Here is a 13,001-nt window from a genome sequence, read left to right on the forward strand (position 1 = left end):
GCCGCTCGCCCCGCCGCCCCCCGCGCCCCCCGCCATCGCCCTGGCCGACCTGCGGGACCACGGCGACCGCGAGCATGAGCCCCCGCCCAAGGCCAAGGCCCCGCGGCCGGGGCCGCCGCTGGTGGAAGGGGACGCCGTCATCTTCGGGGCCGCTCAGGAGCTGCAGCTGAACAAGATGAACCCGCCGCCTCCCTACCCCGGCACCATCCCCGCCGAGCCCGCCGCCCCCCTGCCACCCCCGCCCGGGCCCCCGCAGCCGCCCCTCGATCTCTGCCTCAAGAAGGGCGAGTTCTCCCTCTACCCGGCCGGGCACTACCAGACGCCCCTGGGGTACGAGCGGATAACGACGTTCGACAGCAGCGGGAATGTGGAGGAGGTGTGCCGGCCTCGCACCAGGATGCTCTGTGCCCAGAGCACCTACACCCTGCCGGGCCCCGGCAGCTCCGCCACCTTGCGCATCACGGCTGCGGAGAAGAAGATGCAGCAGCCGTGCGCCAGCGCCACCTTGAACCGGCTCACGGTCCCCCGTTACTCCATCCCAGCCGGGGACCCGCCGCCCTACCCTGACATTGCCAGCCAGCTGTCCCAGGGCAGAAGCATGGCGCAGAGGCTGGACAGCAGTATCATTCATGCTACTCTGCGGAGGAACAGCAGAGAGGCAGCCCTGAAAATGGCTCAGCTGATGGATGGTCAGAGAGCCACCTTGCAACTTCCCCCTAAGGCCAAGAGCAACATTGTGTCAGCACAGTACCAGCAGAGAGTGCCCACAGCCTTGTACACCTGCAGCCAGTGCAGCAGTGGCGGCGCTGGCAGCAGCAGCACTGCGAGCGCTGGCGGCGCGGGCAACATCGCTAGTGGCAATGCTGGTAGCAGCACTTCCAGCATTGGTGGCATGAGACCAGATCTGAGCGCAGGGAGTGGCTCCCAGCACAGCTCTGTCATTGCTCACTCTGTCAGTACTTCACCTCTGGTCTCCCAGTCCTCCTACAGCTTGCTGAGCCCGCCCGACAATTCCCGTGACCGAGCGGATTATATCAACTCCGCTTTCACGGAGGATGAGGCCCTTTCTCAGCACTGCCCAGTGGAGAAATCAGTACGGCACGTACCCGTGTCCTTGACAGAGGCTACCCTAAGTGTAAAACGGCCGCCGCCGTACCAGTGGGATCCTATGGTGAGCGAAGAGATATGGGTTCCTCAGGAAAGGACATCTCAGAGCTCAGTGCCCAACCCTCTAAAACCTCCTCCGCTCATCATTGGCCAAGCTCAACATCTGGATATGTCTCGAGTGCCATTTGTTTCCCCCAAGTCTCCAACCAGTCCCACTGCCACTTTTCAGACGAGTTACGGGGTCGGAGTACCTTACCCGGGAAGCTACAGTGCCCCACCCCTTCAGGGAATGCAGGCCCCCTGCTCCCCCAAAGAAGCTCTGGCCCCAACACAGTTTGCACAGCAGGAGCCCACAGTTGTGCTTCAGCCAGGTTATTCATCCAACCTCCCCTACTGCCCTTTGCCGCCCATGTACCCGGGAAGCAGCACCTGCTCTAGTTTACAGCTGCCACCGATCGCCTTGCACCCGTGGAGCTCCTACAGCGCCTGCCCACCCGTACAGAACCCCCAGGGCACCTTGCCCCCCAAGCCGCTCCTCGTGGTGGAGAAACCGGTGATGTCTCCCCCACCAGCAGAGCTGCAGGGCCACGTGGGCACAGAGGTAATGGTGGAGACGGCAGACACTTTCCAGGAGGTGCTCTCCTTGACAGAAAGCCCTGTTCCTCAAAGGACAGACAAATTTGGCAAGAAGAGCAGGAAACGCCTGGACAGTCGAGCCGAGGAAGGAAATGTGCAGGCTATCACTGAGGGCAAGGTCAAAAAGGAGGCAAGGACACTGACTGACTTCAATTCACTGATAGCCAGCCCTCGGCTGGGGAGGGAGAAGAAGAAGGTCAAGAGCCAAAAAGATCAGCTGAAGTCCAAGAAACTAAACAAGACAAATGAGTTTCAGGACAGTTCAGAGAGTGAGCCGGAGCTTTTTATCAGCGGAGATGAACTGATGAACCAGAGCCAGGGCAGTAAAAAGGGTTGGAAAACTAAAAGGAGTTTGAGGACAGCCAGTGAGCTGGATGAATTCAAGTGCCGGAAGGCCAGTGAGAAGGAGGACGGGCGACTGGGAAGCCAAGGCTTTGTGTATGTGATGGCCAACAAGCAGCCACTCTGGAATGAGGCAACACAAGTCTACCAGCTGGACTTCGGAGGGCGGGTGACCCAGGAGTCGGCAAAAAACTTCCAGATTGAGCTGGAAGGACGACAGGTAGGAAGGGTTGGCACACATTTGCTGGAATGGGGGCCAGGATGTGGGGAAGCTATGCCAGGAACAAGTTGTCACTCATGCTGCAGAGTGCCTCTTGCTTGTGTCAGCTGTTCCATGAGAAAAAAAGCTTTGCCATATGGTTGGTAAGAAACAGCTGTTGAAGGTCGAAGTTCAGGATGTAGGGTGAAGTTCAGCTGTAAAGTAAATACACGAAATATGTTTGGTCTTATTGCAGTTAGACATGGGAACAAGGGCCTCCTTTAGTCTGGCTGGCTCTCACTGCTGAAGGTTTTGTAATAAACACAATAGCTCTCCGCAGCAGTAGCTGCACTTGCCTTCAGTGATGGTTGTGGATGGCAGCTAATTGAGTGAACACTGCTCCCTTCTTGCCCTGCTCACAAAGGTCTTGCCCTGCTCACATAGCCAGGCAGCACATAGCTAAGGCAGTAAGCTTCCCTTCATGCCAAAATTTCCACTTGTGAGCAGCTACCAGGCCTCTGGGGTTGGCTCTTAATGCTAGAGGAGGGAGACACTGACCCACCCCAAAGTAAAGTGCTTCTGGGCCACTTTTGAACCGCCTGTGGACAGAAGGATCAATGGCTACTTCAAAAAATCAAAACATTTCATTTTGGCCAGAGTGGAATGTTACTGCTACTACACCAAACCCAGGCTTGTAAGTGGTGCTAATTAGCAGGATGCTGGACTGAGATTCAGAAGACTCATTTTTATTTCCTTGTCCAGCTGTAAGTCACTTCTGGTTTACTAAAGATATCAAGACTCTCAACTTCCTCTGATTTAAGTTGGGAGTTAGATGTCCCAAGTATCCAACATGCATGACCAGTGGAAGTCTTTGTTTTTGCTTGTATGAAACAACAGCTCAAAGGCAGTGATCACAGCCATTTGTACCCCTTTCTCCTTCAGTTAAATGGCTTTGGATATTGCCCCATGGGCATCTGTGCAAAACCACCCAACCAATGGTTTTTTTCTTGCTGGGGGTAACAACGCCTGCCTTGACTTGCACAGTCAGTTCCCAGTCTAGCTCAAGGATCTTCGCTGTAGAGCAAATAAAATCTGGATTTCTGATGAAGTGAATGAAAAAATAGTAATAATAGGCCAAACTTCAGATATTCCCTGTAGAAGAGCAATGAACAACCTGACTAGTTTTGCTTTTTTTGCATTTCAAACAGCTCTCACTGCCCCTTTGCTAATTCATTCTTGCTGTAATTATGTGCTAGTGAAGATATTTATGCAGAGGGAAACAGAACTGCAAAGAATGAACACCTTATCATCTGTGAAGTGCTAGAGTAGGGAAATTGGCTATTCCCCTTCCCTGAAAGCTCCTTTCTTTGAAAACAAAATCTGTTTTCCTGATGCGTTGATGATAGGATATTTCCAAGGGAGACGCTGATACTTTCCTGCAGGAAGCATGATGCTGGTGCACCCATATCTGCTGAAGTAATTGGTGACAAGCTACTTAAACCAATGCTGTATGCAGTCTAGCATATTTTATCAGTTTACTCTGGAGTGGAGTGAAATATTGCAGTCAAGTACTCTATGCAGACGAAAAGTACAGTGCTGTCACTGTTCTTTGGCATCATACCCCATTCTGTCTGTAGCTCCAGTCATATTACCTGAGAAGGGGGGGTGTTTCTACAAAGCAGAAAAATTTTGCTCTTATTCTCTTCTCTGTTTCCTTTTCTGTGGTTCATTTGTTTTGACCTTGTTCTCTTTTCCCTTCCTTTTCCTCTTCCCCTGCTTCCCAGGTGATGCAGTTTGGAAGAATTGATGGCAATGCTTACATTTTGGACTTTCAGTATCCATTTTCTGCAGTGCAAGCCTTTGCTGTTGCTCTGGCTAATGTGACTCAACGCCTCAAATGAAAAAGCAGAGACTGGAGAGAGGAAAATGTTAACCTTCTCATAAAGTCCAAACGGAAAATGTCAGGGCAGCCTGCTTTAGGTGTGCAGAGATGCCTGGGAGTTAAGAAGGCAGTAAAACTGGAAAAGTCTCTTGGTGCCCACCAGAAGGGCATTAACTCTAATCAGTCACGGGGTGGAGGGTGGGGGGCTGTTTTCTGTTTGTTTGTTTGTTTGTTAGCTTGTTTTTTGGTTTCTTTTTCTTTTCAAGCGTTGTGCTGGGTCTCAGAAAGAACGAAGGGTTGAGAACCGTTCAGTGTTACGTGGAGAAGTGTGACTTTTGGCTTGTTGTGGTGGTTCTGCTGTGTGTGCTACAGTAGCTGATGTAAGCTCATGGGGGGATTAAAACAGACTGCTCTTTTTGATAGACTGCCTTATCTCATGCTATTCTTTTTAAAACAGGGAACATGACTTTTTTCTGGTCCAGTTTGTACTTCTACTGCTAAAAAATCAGTGATAGCAGCAAACAAGTAAAAAAAGAAAAGAAGCTATAATACTTGAAGACACATGTTTCTTCTCTGATACCTGCTATTAACTGAGTGCCACAGGTTCCAAGCAGGCTTATGTAGGTAAACATTTAATTTATAAACAGTGATGTATTACTCAGAAGAGAAAAAATTGTTTCCGGTGGGTGTTTCTCATGGTTTAGGAATGGTTTTCCCCAGTTTAGTATTTCCACCAAAACACTCCAAGCCATGCACTCCGCACTCACTGCCCCCTCCCCTTTTCCCTTCCCTGAGTTGGATGGAGAGGAGAATTGGAGGCGCAAAAGGTAAAGATCACAGGTAGAAAGAAGAACGATTTACTGCAAACAGCAGTGAAATAAGAAACCAAACAGTAACAGCAGCAGTGTTAATAACAGAGTGCATGAGAGCTGAAGGATTCACACACGTGTGCTCACCACAGGGGAGCCTCTGCCAATACCTGACTGTGCTGCCACACTATGGGACCCCTTCCCATGGCCCCAGAAAATGACGGGGGGTGGTACAGAATAACCTTTGGGTTGTAGCCATTCCTTCTCCTGGCTACTGCAAAAATTAACTCTGTCCTGGCTAGAGCCAGGTTTTAAGAACCCACCGTATTCAAGAAGTTGATGTCTGCTTGTTTTGTATGCTGTTGAGGGGGATAAACATCTTGCAGTAGGTGACAGAAGACAGAGGAGCAGTTACAAGCACTGCTTCTTTTGTTACTGGCATAAACATCTTTCTGTAGGTGAAAAAAAACTGGAGAGGAAATAGTCACGAGCGTTGCTTTTTTGTTCACATTGTTCAGCAGTATACTATAATTTGGTCGGTAGCTGGGAGAGGTACAGTGTGATCAGATGTACCTCTGAGGCCGTGCCTGTGCTTGCTCCTCATTTCAGTGTGTTTACACCGTGTAAACAAAGCTTTTCCAGCAGATGAGAAGACCCAGTCTATTCAGTCCTCTTAGCAATCAGTATCAATCAAGTTCTACAACAGTGCTTGAATTAGGAAGGAGACAGAAGTGTAGCAAGTCATTACAAGAAGAAATTTCATCAGGGAAAATTCCTCTAAATTCATTGGAAGAAACAACATCATGGCTGGCTGGAGAACAAATGAGTTGAAAGAGAAAGGAAAAATTGGACAGAATCATGTCTTTTGTCACCCACCTTGCTACTCGCTCCAGCTAAGAGCAGGAAGCCAGTGTCTACCTGGAGTGTGACGGAGGAAAGCTTAATACCAGTAGCATGACTGTGCAGTTCTCTCTGGTGCACATGTGGACATGTTGAGCATTTCAGAAGGTTGCTTGCACAGAAGAGTTTCTTTATTGTCCTTGTGTTGTGCGTATGTTTACTTGCTTTTTCTCTTTTCTCCTTGTCAGCATTTTGCTACAGAATATGTTTCGATATGGAAATAGTTTCACCAGTAATGTAACCCCCAAACTATTCATATAATTACTTGGACATTAGATTACAAAACATCCCAGCATATTTTTGTAAAAATTGATCTTTTGAAGTTAAAAGATAACTGGGAAAGATATGCTGGTTGAGATGTCAACAGCTGCTTTGTCTTTCATACACGATTTAGCTTCTTTACTTGAAAAAGCCCATATAACTTAAGATGAATACGTGTGATTTTCTCTTTGTTTTTCTTGAGTCCTAATAGTAGGGCCAATGTGTGTTGTCTTTGATTTATTCTAGAGGAACATTTCACATAAGACCCTGCTGTAGTAGAAATTGCCAATATGCAGTGAGCTGCTAACTTGTGCTCTGCTGAGGTTTCCAGAGCAGTCCAGTGGAGAGGAGCAATGCCAGTAGAGAAGTTTCAGAGAGTTGCCAGGGGAGGTGATGAGTTAGACTGGATAATGCCCCACAGGGTAGATCCAGAAAAAACCACCTGTGAGATGGTGTTGTTGGAGGGAGGAAGGAGAAGTAGGAAGGAAGGAGTGGGGCAGTAGATGGTACCATGCCTGATTACCCCAAAGCTTAGCAGCTTCTGCTTGTGTGTGGGAGTGGTCAGGCTCAACATTACCCTTGGCATCTATCAGATTGTTGGTTTTTTTTTCTTTAATTAATTAATTTTGTTTTCTTTAATTGTCTGGGCCCACTTGTGTTCTTTTTCATGTGTTTGGTTTATTCAGCAGTTTGAGTGCCTGTATGTATAATGTGTGTGGAGCAGAGGAACTGAAATAGATTTGGTTCTGGTCCCTTGAAAATCAATGGAAATGTTTCACTTGTTCGTTTTTATTGAGGAAACACTATTAAGCCCTTGGTCTGTATTGAGTTACATACTCTAAAAACAGTAGGTTGAATTCTTAGTCCACTGATTCCAGTACACAAGGAGGGAAATTGGCTGATGAGAGGCCTCACCTGCCCTAAGGTCTGTGCTAACCAGCTGTACCCTAATTAGTGTTTGACAGGCACACAGTGAACACTGCAAGACAAGAAACATACCAGGGCTGGCTTGTTTGCTTGCTGAGGGAAGGGCCACTTAGTCATATGTCAGAAATACTCAGCTGGAAGAACACCACCAGCCAAAATTATTAGGACGTGGAAACAATGTGAATGTTCTTTTCTGAAGAAAATCTAATCTAATTAAGGACTTCTGCTTGCAGTTTCTTTAACCTTCCAGATAGTAGTATTCCTCTTTACTTCGTTTATGGCCAATTTTTTCCAGTTACCAGTAGTTTTATTCTAATGGAGACCCAAGAATTGAATCCAATAAAACAAGTAACAGAGTTGGTAATTTGGTTTCATTGGTGCAGGTCATGATTGCATCCTTCTGAGGCACTCACAATGAGCTTAGAAAGAGCTCTGGTTTCTGCCCCAGCAAAGAACAAGGAATAATTGCCAAAAAATTGGGAAAATAAATGCCATTTCCACCATCCTTTCCATTTACTTGTCAGAAAGATAAGTAAGATAAGATCGTCTTTTATCTTTTTGAAAGTAATTTAGCCGAGTCTCTTTAATTAAGGATTTTAATATGTAGAGAATCCCCAATATTAGAGAGAGAAAATACTCTCAAATAGATAGAATTTTAATGAAAGGAATAGTAAATACATGGAAATCTGAGTGTGTAACTGGATCCTAAATTATAAAAAGAACACATGAAAGCCATTTTATTTTCAATTGAGATACAATATAGGAAACGAATGTAAGAATATCCCCACTTAGTCACTTAAATTGTGAAGACTGCTATTGCATTCAGCCAGTAGATATTACATTTTCTATTTTGTTAGTAAAACCCAGGTTTTCTGTAGGTAACTTAAGTACTTTTAGGAAGAATGTATCAAAGTGTTCAGAAATATCTAGTTCTTTTATACATGGAGTAATTTCCACTGAAAGGATGTAAAGGATATTTTTTCCAAAGCTTATTTTTTTCAGTTGTGCAATAATTTTAACAGTCTAGGGAATTTGTTTTGTTTCTCTTGGGTTGTTTTTTTGTTTTGTTTTAGTTTGGGTTTGATTTTTCTGTAGGGAGTTTTGAGTGGTTTTTTTGAAGAAAATTTAATGCAGATTTCCTGTTAATGTCCAAAAACCAAATTATTTTTCTTGCGTAATGTAATGAGTGATTTAGGGATTATTTTTTTACTATGTATCAGTGAGTTATACACATTTATTTATATTTAAAGAGCATTGTTGTAAGCAATTGTTTGCTAGCAGTTGTATTTTGCTGCAAGAAATTAAAAAGGCTTCTAGGAAGACCTGGTTTTGCTGGATAATATGCAAAAACTTCATAAGGCAGGCAAAAGTATTTTTTGGCAGCTAAACGCAATGAGTTTGCTATGGAGAACTGTGCAGACTACAAAGAGTCGAGGTGAGTTCTTTAGGACCTGCAGAAATCTGTCCTCTGTTTTCCTTCTTTATTTGTAACTATACTCTGCTTGGGAGTGGCTTAAAAAGTAGAAGGCATGGTTTGCTTTTCTTGAGATCCAAGATAAGGTGAGTTAGGTGATAAGAGAGGGTGTAACAACATGGGCTGTTTGTAAGGAGGCCGCTGTAGTTCAGTAGGGTTTGGTGATGGCACAGGTCAGTGCCAGGTGGAGGTACAGGCAGACTAGCTTGGAATCAGCTGAGGCACAATGAATAATGTAGCAGTTTCCTCTGAAGCATTTTCCTCTGCTCATCCTAACAGTGCTCCTTCTGCAGCTGGGCTCAGCTGCTTCCAGCACTGCCACAGTGCTTCTGGCAGGTGCTGCACGGAGCTCATGGAGCTGTGCCCTGACGTTGCCTGCAGCAGCTTTGCCTCTTCAACACGCTCCACGGGAAACCTGTTGGAGCAGGTGTTCCTCCACTCATCCTCTAGGTGTGCTCCAAGAGCAGCATGAAGCTGCCATGCAGTCTGGCTGCAGCAGCTTTGGGCAGAGAGAGCCCTGGTGCCAGCCAGCAGCCACGGTGTCCATCAGAAGTCAGAATCTGCTCTGCTGGAGTTGCAAAGGGATGAAACCAAAAACCTGATAATATTGAAAAAATAATGGTGATAGCCTGGGAATATTATTATCTCAAACAGAATCTAAAAATTGATATTTAAAGTCTGGCATAAATGGAGTAGCAAATTTTAGCTTTAAGAATTCATGTTTCTGCAACATCCTGAAACTATGAGAAGGTGGGGGGTAACAGAGGAAAAAGAAAGGAATTATCACATTAGCAATTTTGCACTCAGTTCCAGAGACCACAGTAACATGTGCCATGGGCTGCCTGAATATCAGTAAATCTGCACACAGGTTCATCTCAGTTACAAAAGTTTCCTGTGACGCAGCCACAGGTGAAACAGTGTTTTTATGAAGATGCATGAAGGTCTACAGCTGTTGGACAAGGATACCTAACTTCGCTGAAGCCTTCAGCCTAAACTTTCCATAGATCCAGGCTTTCCTTGAAATGTCTTTTTAGTGTCCTCTCAGAAATTACAGACAGATTTTGGAGCTTGCCTGACTGTTGCCTCAGACAATTTCTGTGCATTTGCTTTTTGCAGCCTGATGTGTGTGATCCTATGTTACCTTGGTGCCCTCTTACCTCTCAGAAACATTTTACATCCTCATACAAAAAGAGCAGAAAGTGCAAAAACTGATTTGATGAAATGAAAGGGGAGAGAAGACACGGTAAATTTTCATTAACTTTTAAGAATGTTTCCCAGAGCAGCAGTTAGGAATTGCATGTCTCCAGGGCCCACATTACTCCAGACCAGTAAATCAAACTTAGAGATTGGTAAGAGATGAGACCCTTGTGTGGCATGCTGACAGAGGGCCAACTTCCAGCCTCACTACATGGTTACACCAAGATACGTAAGAGACCAGAATCCAACCCAAAAGGTACCTCCCCATTACTTTGTGATTGTAAGGTAAAGATGACTTGTATGGCCCATATCTATTCACTCAAGGAAATTATAGAGCATTAGCCAATGGCCATGTTGACAGCTCAGTATAACCCCCCTTGAACAATGCTCGAAGTAAAATCCTGGTCACAGAGTAGTCATTCAGATTTTTTACTTTTATTCCCATTTCTAGGATTCCATCACAGGACAGGAGGGCAAGCTGTTTATGTTATTTAGAGATTGGTTTTCCCAGTGTAAGAGAGCAAGTCACCTCTACTGCCAAAAATGGGAAAATTCTAGTAGACAAATTGGTTTTTGTGTTCATGTCTCTTCCCCTTCAAGGCACAAACATTCATTAGTAAATACCAATTTGGAGTCTTGCTGCCCTCAGGAGTAGTCTGCAGGGAGGCACCACAAGTCCTCTTTACAGGATTGGAACTTACATGCACCATTCTCAAAGGAATAAAATTAATTACTACTTGTGAACAATGGTCTATGTGAATTATTTTGTCTTTGTATTTATTTAATTTTCTTCTTAAGAAGTCCCACAGAGATGTTTTTAAGATGAAAAGACTGCTTTCCCTGTTGCCTGATGTTACTGAAGATCTATCAGGAGTTTCTTTGGGCGGTTTGATTGTTGCTGCATCTAGAAAATTTTTAAGGCAAAAGCAATTAATGAAACAAAAGAACGAAATAAGATTCAGTGAAGCAATTCTTGCTAAGAAAATTAAAAGCTTCACCCTTTAACTTTTGATTTTGCAAATGAATTGGTAATGAGAAATTTGTGTTTCAAGGCAAATTGATTGTTTGGGAGTACTGTGAAAGTGCACTGGTTTGCTGACACAGAGCTGACTGCAGGATCAAGAACACATGCTTTTGTGAGACAAAATTAAATAAATGAAAACACCAAATACTTACCTATCCAGAATGTCCAATGAAGATTTAGATGGTGTGATGTCAAAGCCTGCCAGTCTGTTATTAATCCTCTGGTTTACAGTTTTAAAATACGGACTGATCAGCAATTCTAAATCCTGACAAAGGTTGTCTGTTTTATTTGGAATTTTATCTGACTGGCCAAGTAGATGGCTTAAGATACAGATAAAGTAATAATGAGAGAGAAACACTTTGGAACAGTGTGTAGACACCTGAGTTTCAAGTATTTCACAGGAATAATTCTCGGCCAGTAATTCTTACCTATGTTGTTTGAAGCTATTTGTTCAGAACGTTTCTAACTTGAACTTTGTTTGTTAAGTTTGCTTGATACTTGATTTGCCTTTGGTTGCTTTTCATTTCTGTTTCACTATTTCAGCATTTGCTGCTTCTTTTTCTGTTTGTGTGTTGTGTGTTTGGGGAAGGCTATGTCTGTTCAAGATCTCGTTGTTTATTGTAGATAAAATATATGGTGTTGTGGAATAGCATGGGGATGCATTCGGTTGAAAAGGCACTGTAGTGTTTCCTGAAAAAGAAGGGGAGTTGCATTTGTTTATAAATGCATTATTTTGGTACTATAACTTTGAAAGTGATTTGGGATTTTTTTGCTTTTTTTTGCCTTTTTTTTTTTTTTTTTTTTTTTTTTTTTTTTTTTTTTTTTTTTTGTTGTTGTTTGGTATTTAATTTTCCTTTTAAATTTAATGAGCATAGAGTCATGCAGGTGCATGCATTCTTAAGTGAGCAAGCCCAGCATGTTTTTCTTAAGGCTTTTGAAAATTTGGTACACCATTTGTGAACTTTACTTACCTAGACTATTTTTTAATTATATTTCTTTTCAATCTCCTTTTTTTTTTTCCCCTGAATATACCGTGGTATACTTGGTTTCCACTGTACTTAAAAACTACCCTGATCTGCTTCTCCTTTTATGTATCTTGTGTAATAGATTTTGCAGGAGGTGCCTAGAAAGTATTGTTGGTTTCCCTCTAAAAGTGTGGTTTGTCCAGATTCTTTACTGTCTACATGGTTGAGAGATGGACTGATTGCCCTATTTTTCCTTGATGATTTGGAGTTGTAAGAGTTGTCCAGCTGTTGCTTAATAAAATTTTGCAGACTAGAAAGTTGCTGATTTGTTTCTGTTGCATTCTGCATCTTGTCAAGCACCTTAAATGCTTTTAAAGCAGATGATAAATCTGTGCTGGAACAACCTGAATAATAACCAGCCAGATGCCATTGCGCTTTCTCTTTTTAGGAACCATACCCACAAATTCCACTGAATGTGCGTGTGTACCAGCCCCATCATACCTTGTGTCATTCACGTGAGAGGATGGATGGCAAAGATTTTCTGGTGGTAATGTTCCTATCTGCCTGAATATCAGCTGGTTCTTGTGATATTTCTACCCTGCTTGCTTTCCTTTTTAAGGAAATTACTTTTGGGATTTGTGCACTTCTGATTTTGTCTTTGATAAACTGAAAACCTTAACATCACCATAAGGGATTTCCTCTGTCCTGTCATCTTTAACAAAAAATGCTGTGATGGCCAGTATTTATTATCTGGTTTCCTTTTTTTTTTTTTAAAAAAAAGCATTTTGGGAACAAATAAAACAAACAAAGGTGGTAATGTAGCTTACCTTGCCTGATAAACATTCCAGCTGTGGCACAAATGAGAAAATCCTGGCATGGATCCTCATAATGGACCCAGGTTACCATTGCAGTTTTGCAGGGGTCTGTGCTGGAGCCTCACCTCTACACCATATTCATGGGTGTAGAAGAAGTTTGAACACTGAGCTACAAAGTTTATCAATGATGTGAATTATTCAAAATAGTAAAGGCAATGGGCAGTTGTCAAGAATCTCAGAAAGTCATCATGAAACTTGGCAATGAAACAGCAGGTGAAACACAGCAGAGGTAAATGTGAAATGTTACATGTGGGGAAAAACAATCCTAATTTCATATTTGCAATAGTGATCTCTGCAGCACTCTCTGTTACTCAGGGGAAACCTTTTGACAGAATGATAGTGCTCTGAAAACATCAGGTTGGTGCTCAGCAGCAGTCAAAAGAGGAAACTAAAATATTGGTAA

The 13,001-nt window shown here is 43.7% G+C and overlaps 1 protein-coding gene across 11 annotated transcripts in view; it reads left to right on the forward strand.

Annotated features, from left to right (window-relative positions):
• TULP4 (TUB like protein 4) overlaps positions 1-12,104 on the forward strand; it is a 151,213-nt gene extending 139,109 nt beyond the window's left edge. For 8 of the 11 annotated variants that reach the window (XM_041469653.1, XM_041469655.1, XM_041469654.1 and 5 more), the window contains 2 exons: positions 1-2,305; positions 4,069-12,104. In XM_041469653.1, the coding sequence (XP_041325587.1) occupies positions 1-2,305; positions 4,069-4,185 (2,422 nt within the window). In that variant the 3' untranslated portion in view covers positions 4,186-12,104. The remainder of the gene's footprint in view (positions 2,306-4,068) is intronic. The other 3 variants (XM_041469662.1, XM_041469663.1, XM_041469652.1) reach the window with 2 other exon arrangements.
• The last annotated feature ends 897 nt before the right edge of the window (positions 12,105-13,001 follow it).

This window comes from Pyrgilauda ruficollis, unplaced genomic scaffold (genome assembly GCF_017590135.1).
Source record: "Pyrgilauda ruficollis isolate IOZ18807 unplaced genomic scaffold, ASM1759013v1 scaffold24, whole genome shotgun sequence".
Lineage (NCBI taxonomy): Eukaryota > Metazoa > Chordata > Aves > Passeriformes > Passeridae > Pyrgilauda > Pyrgilauda ruficollis.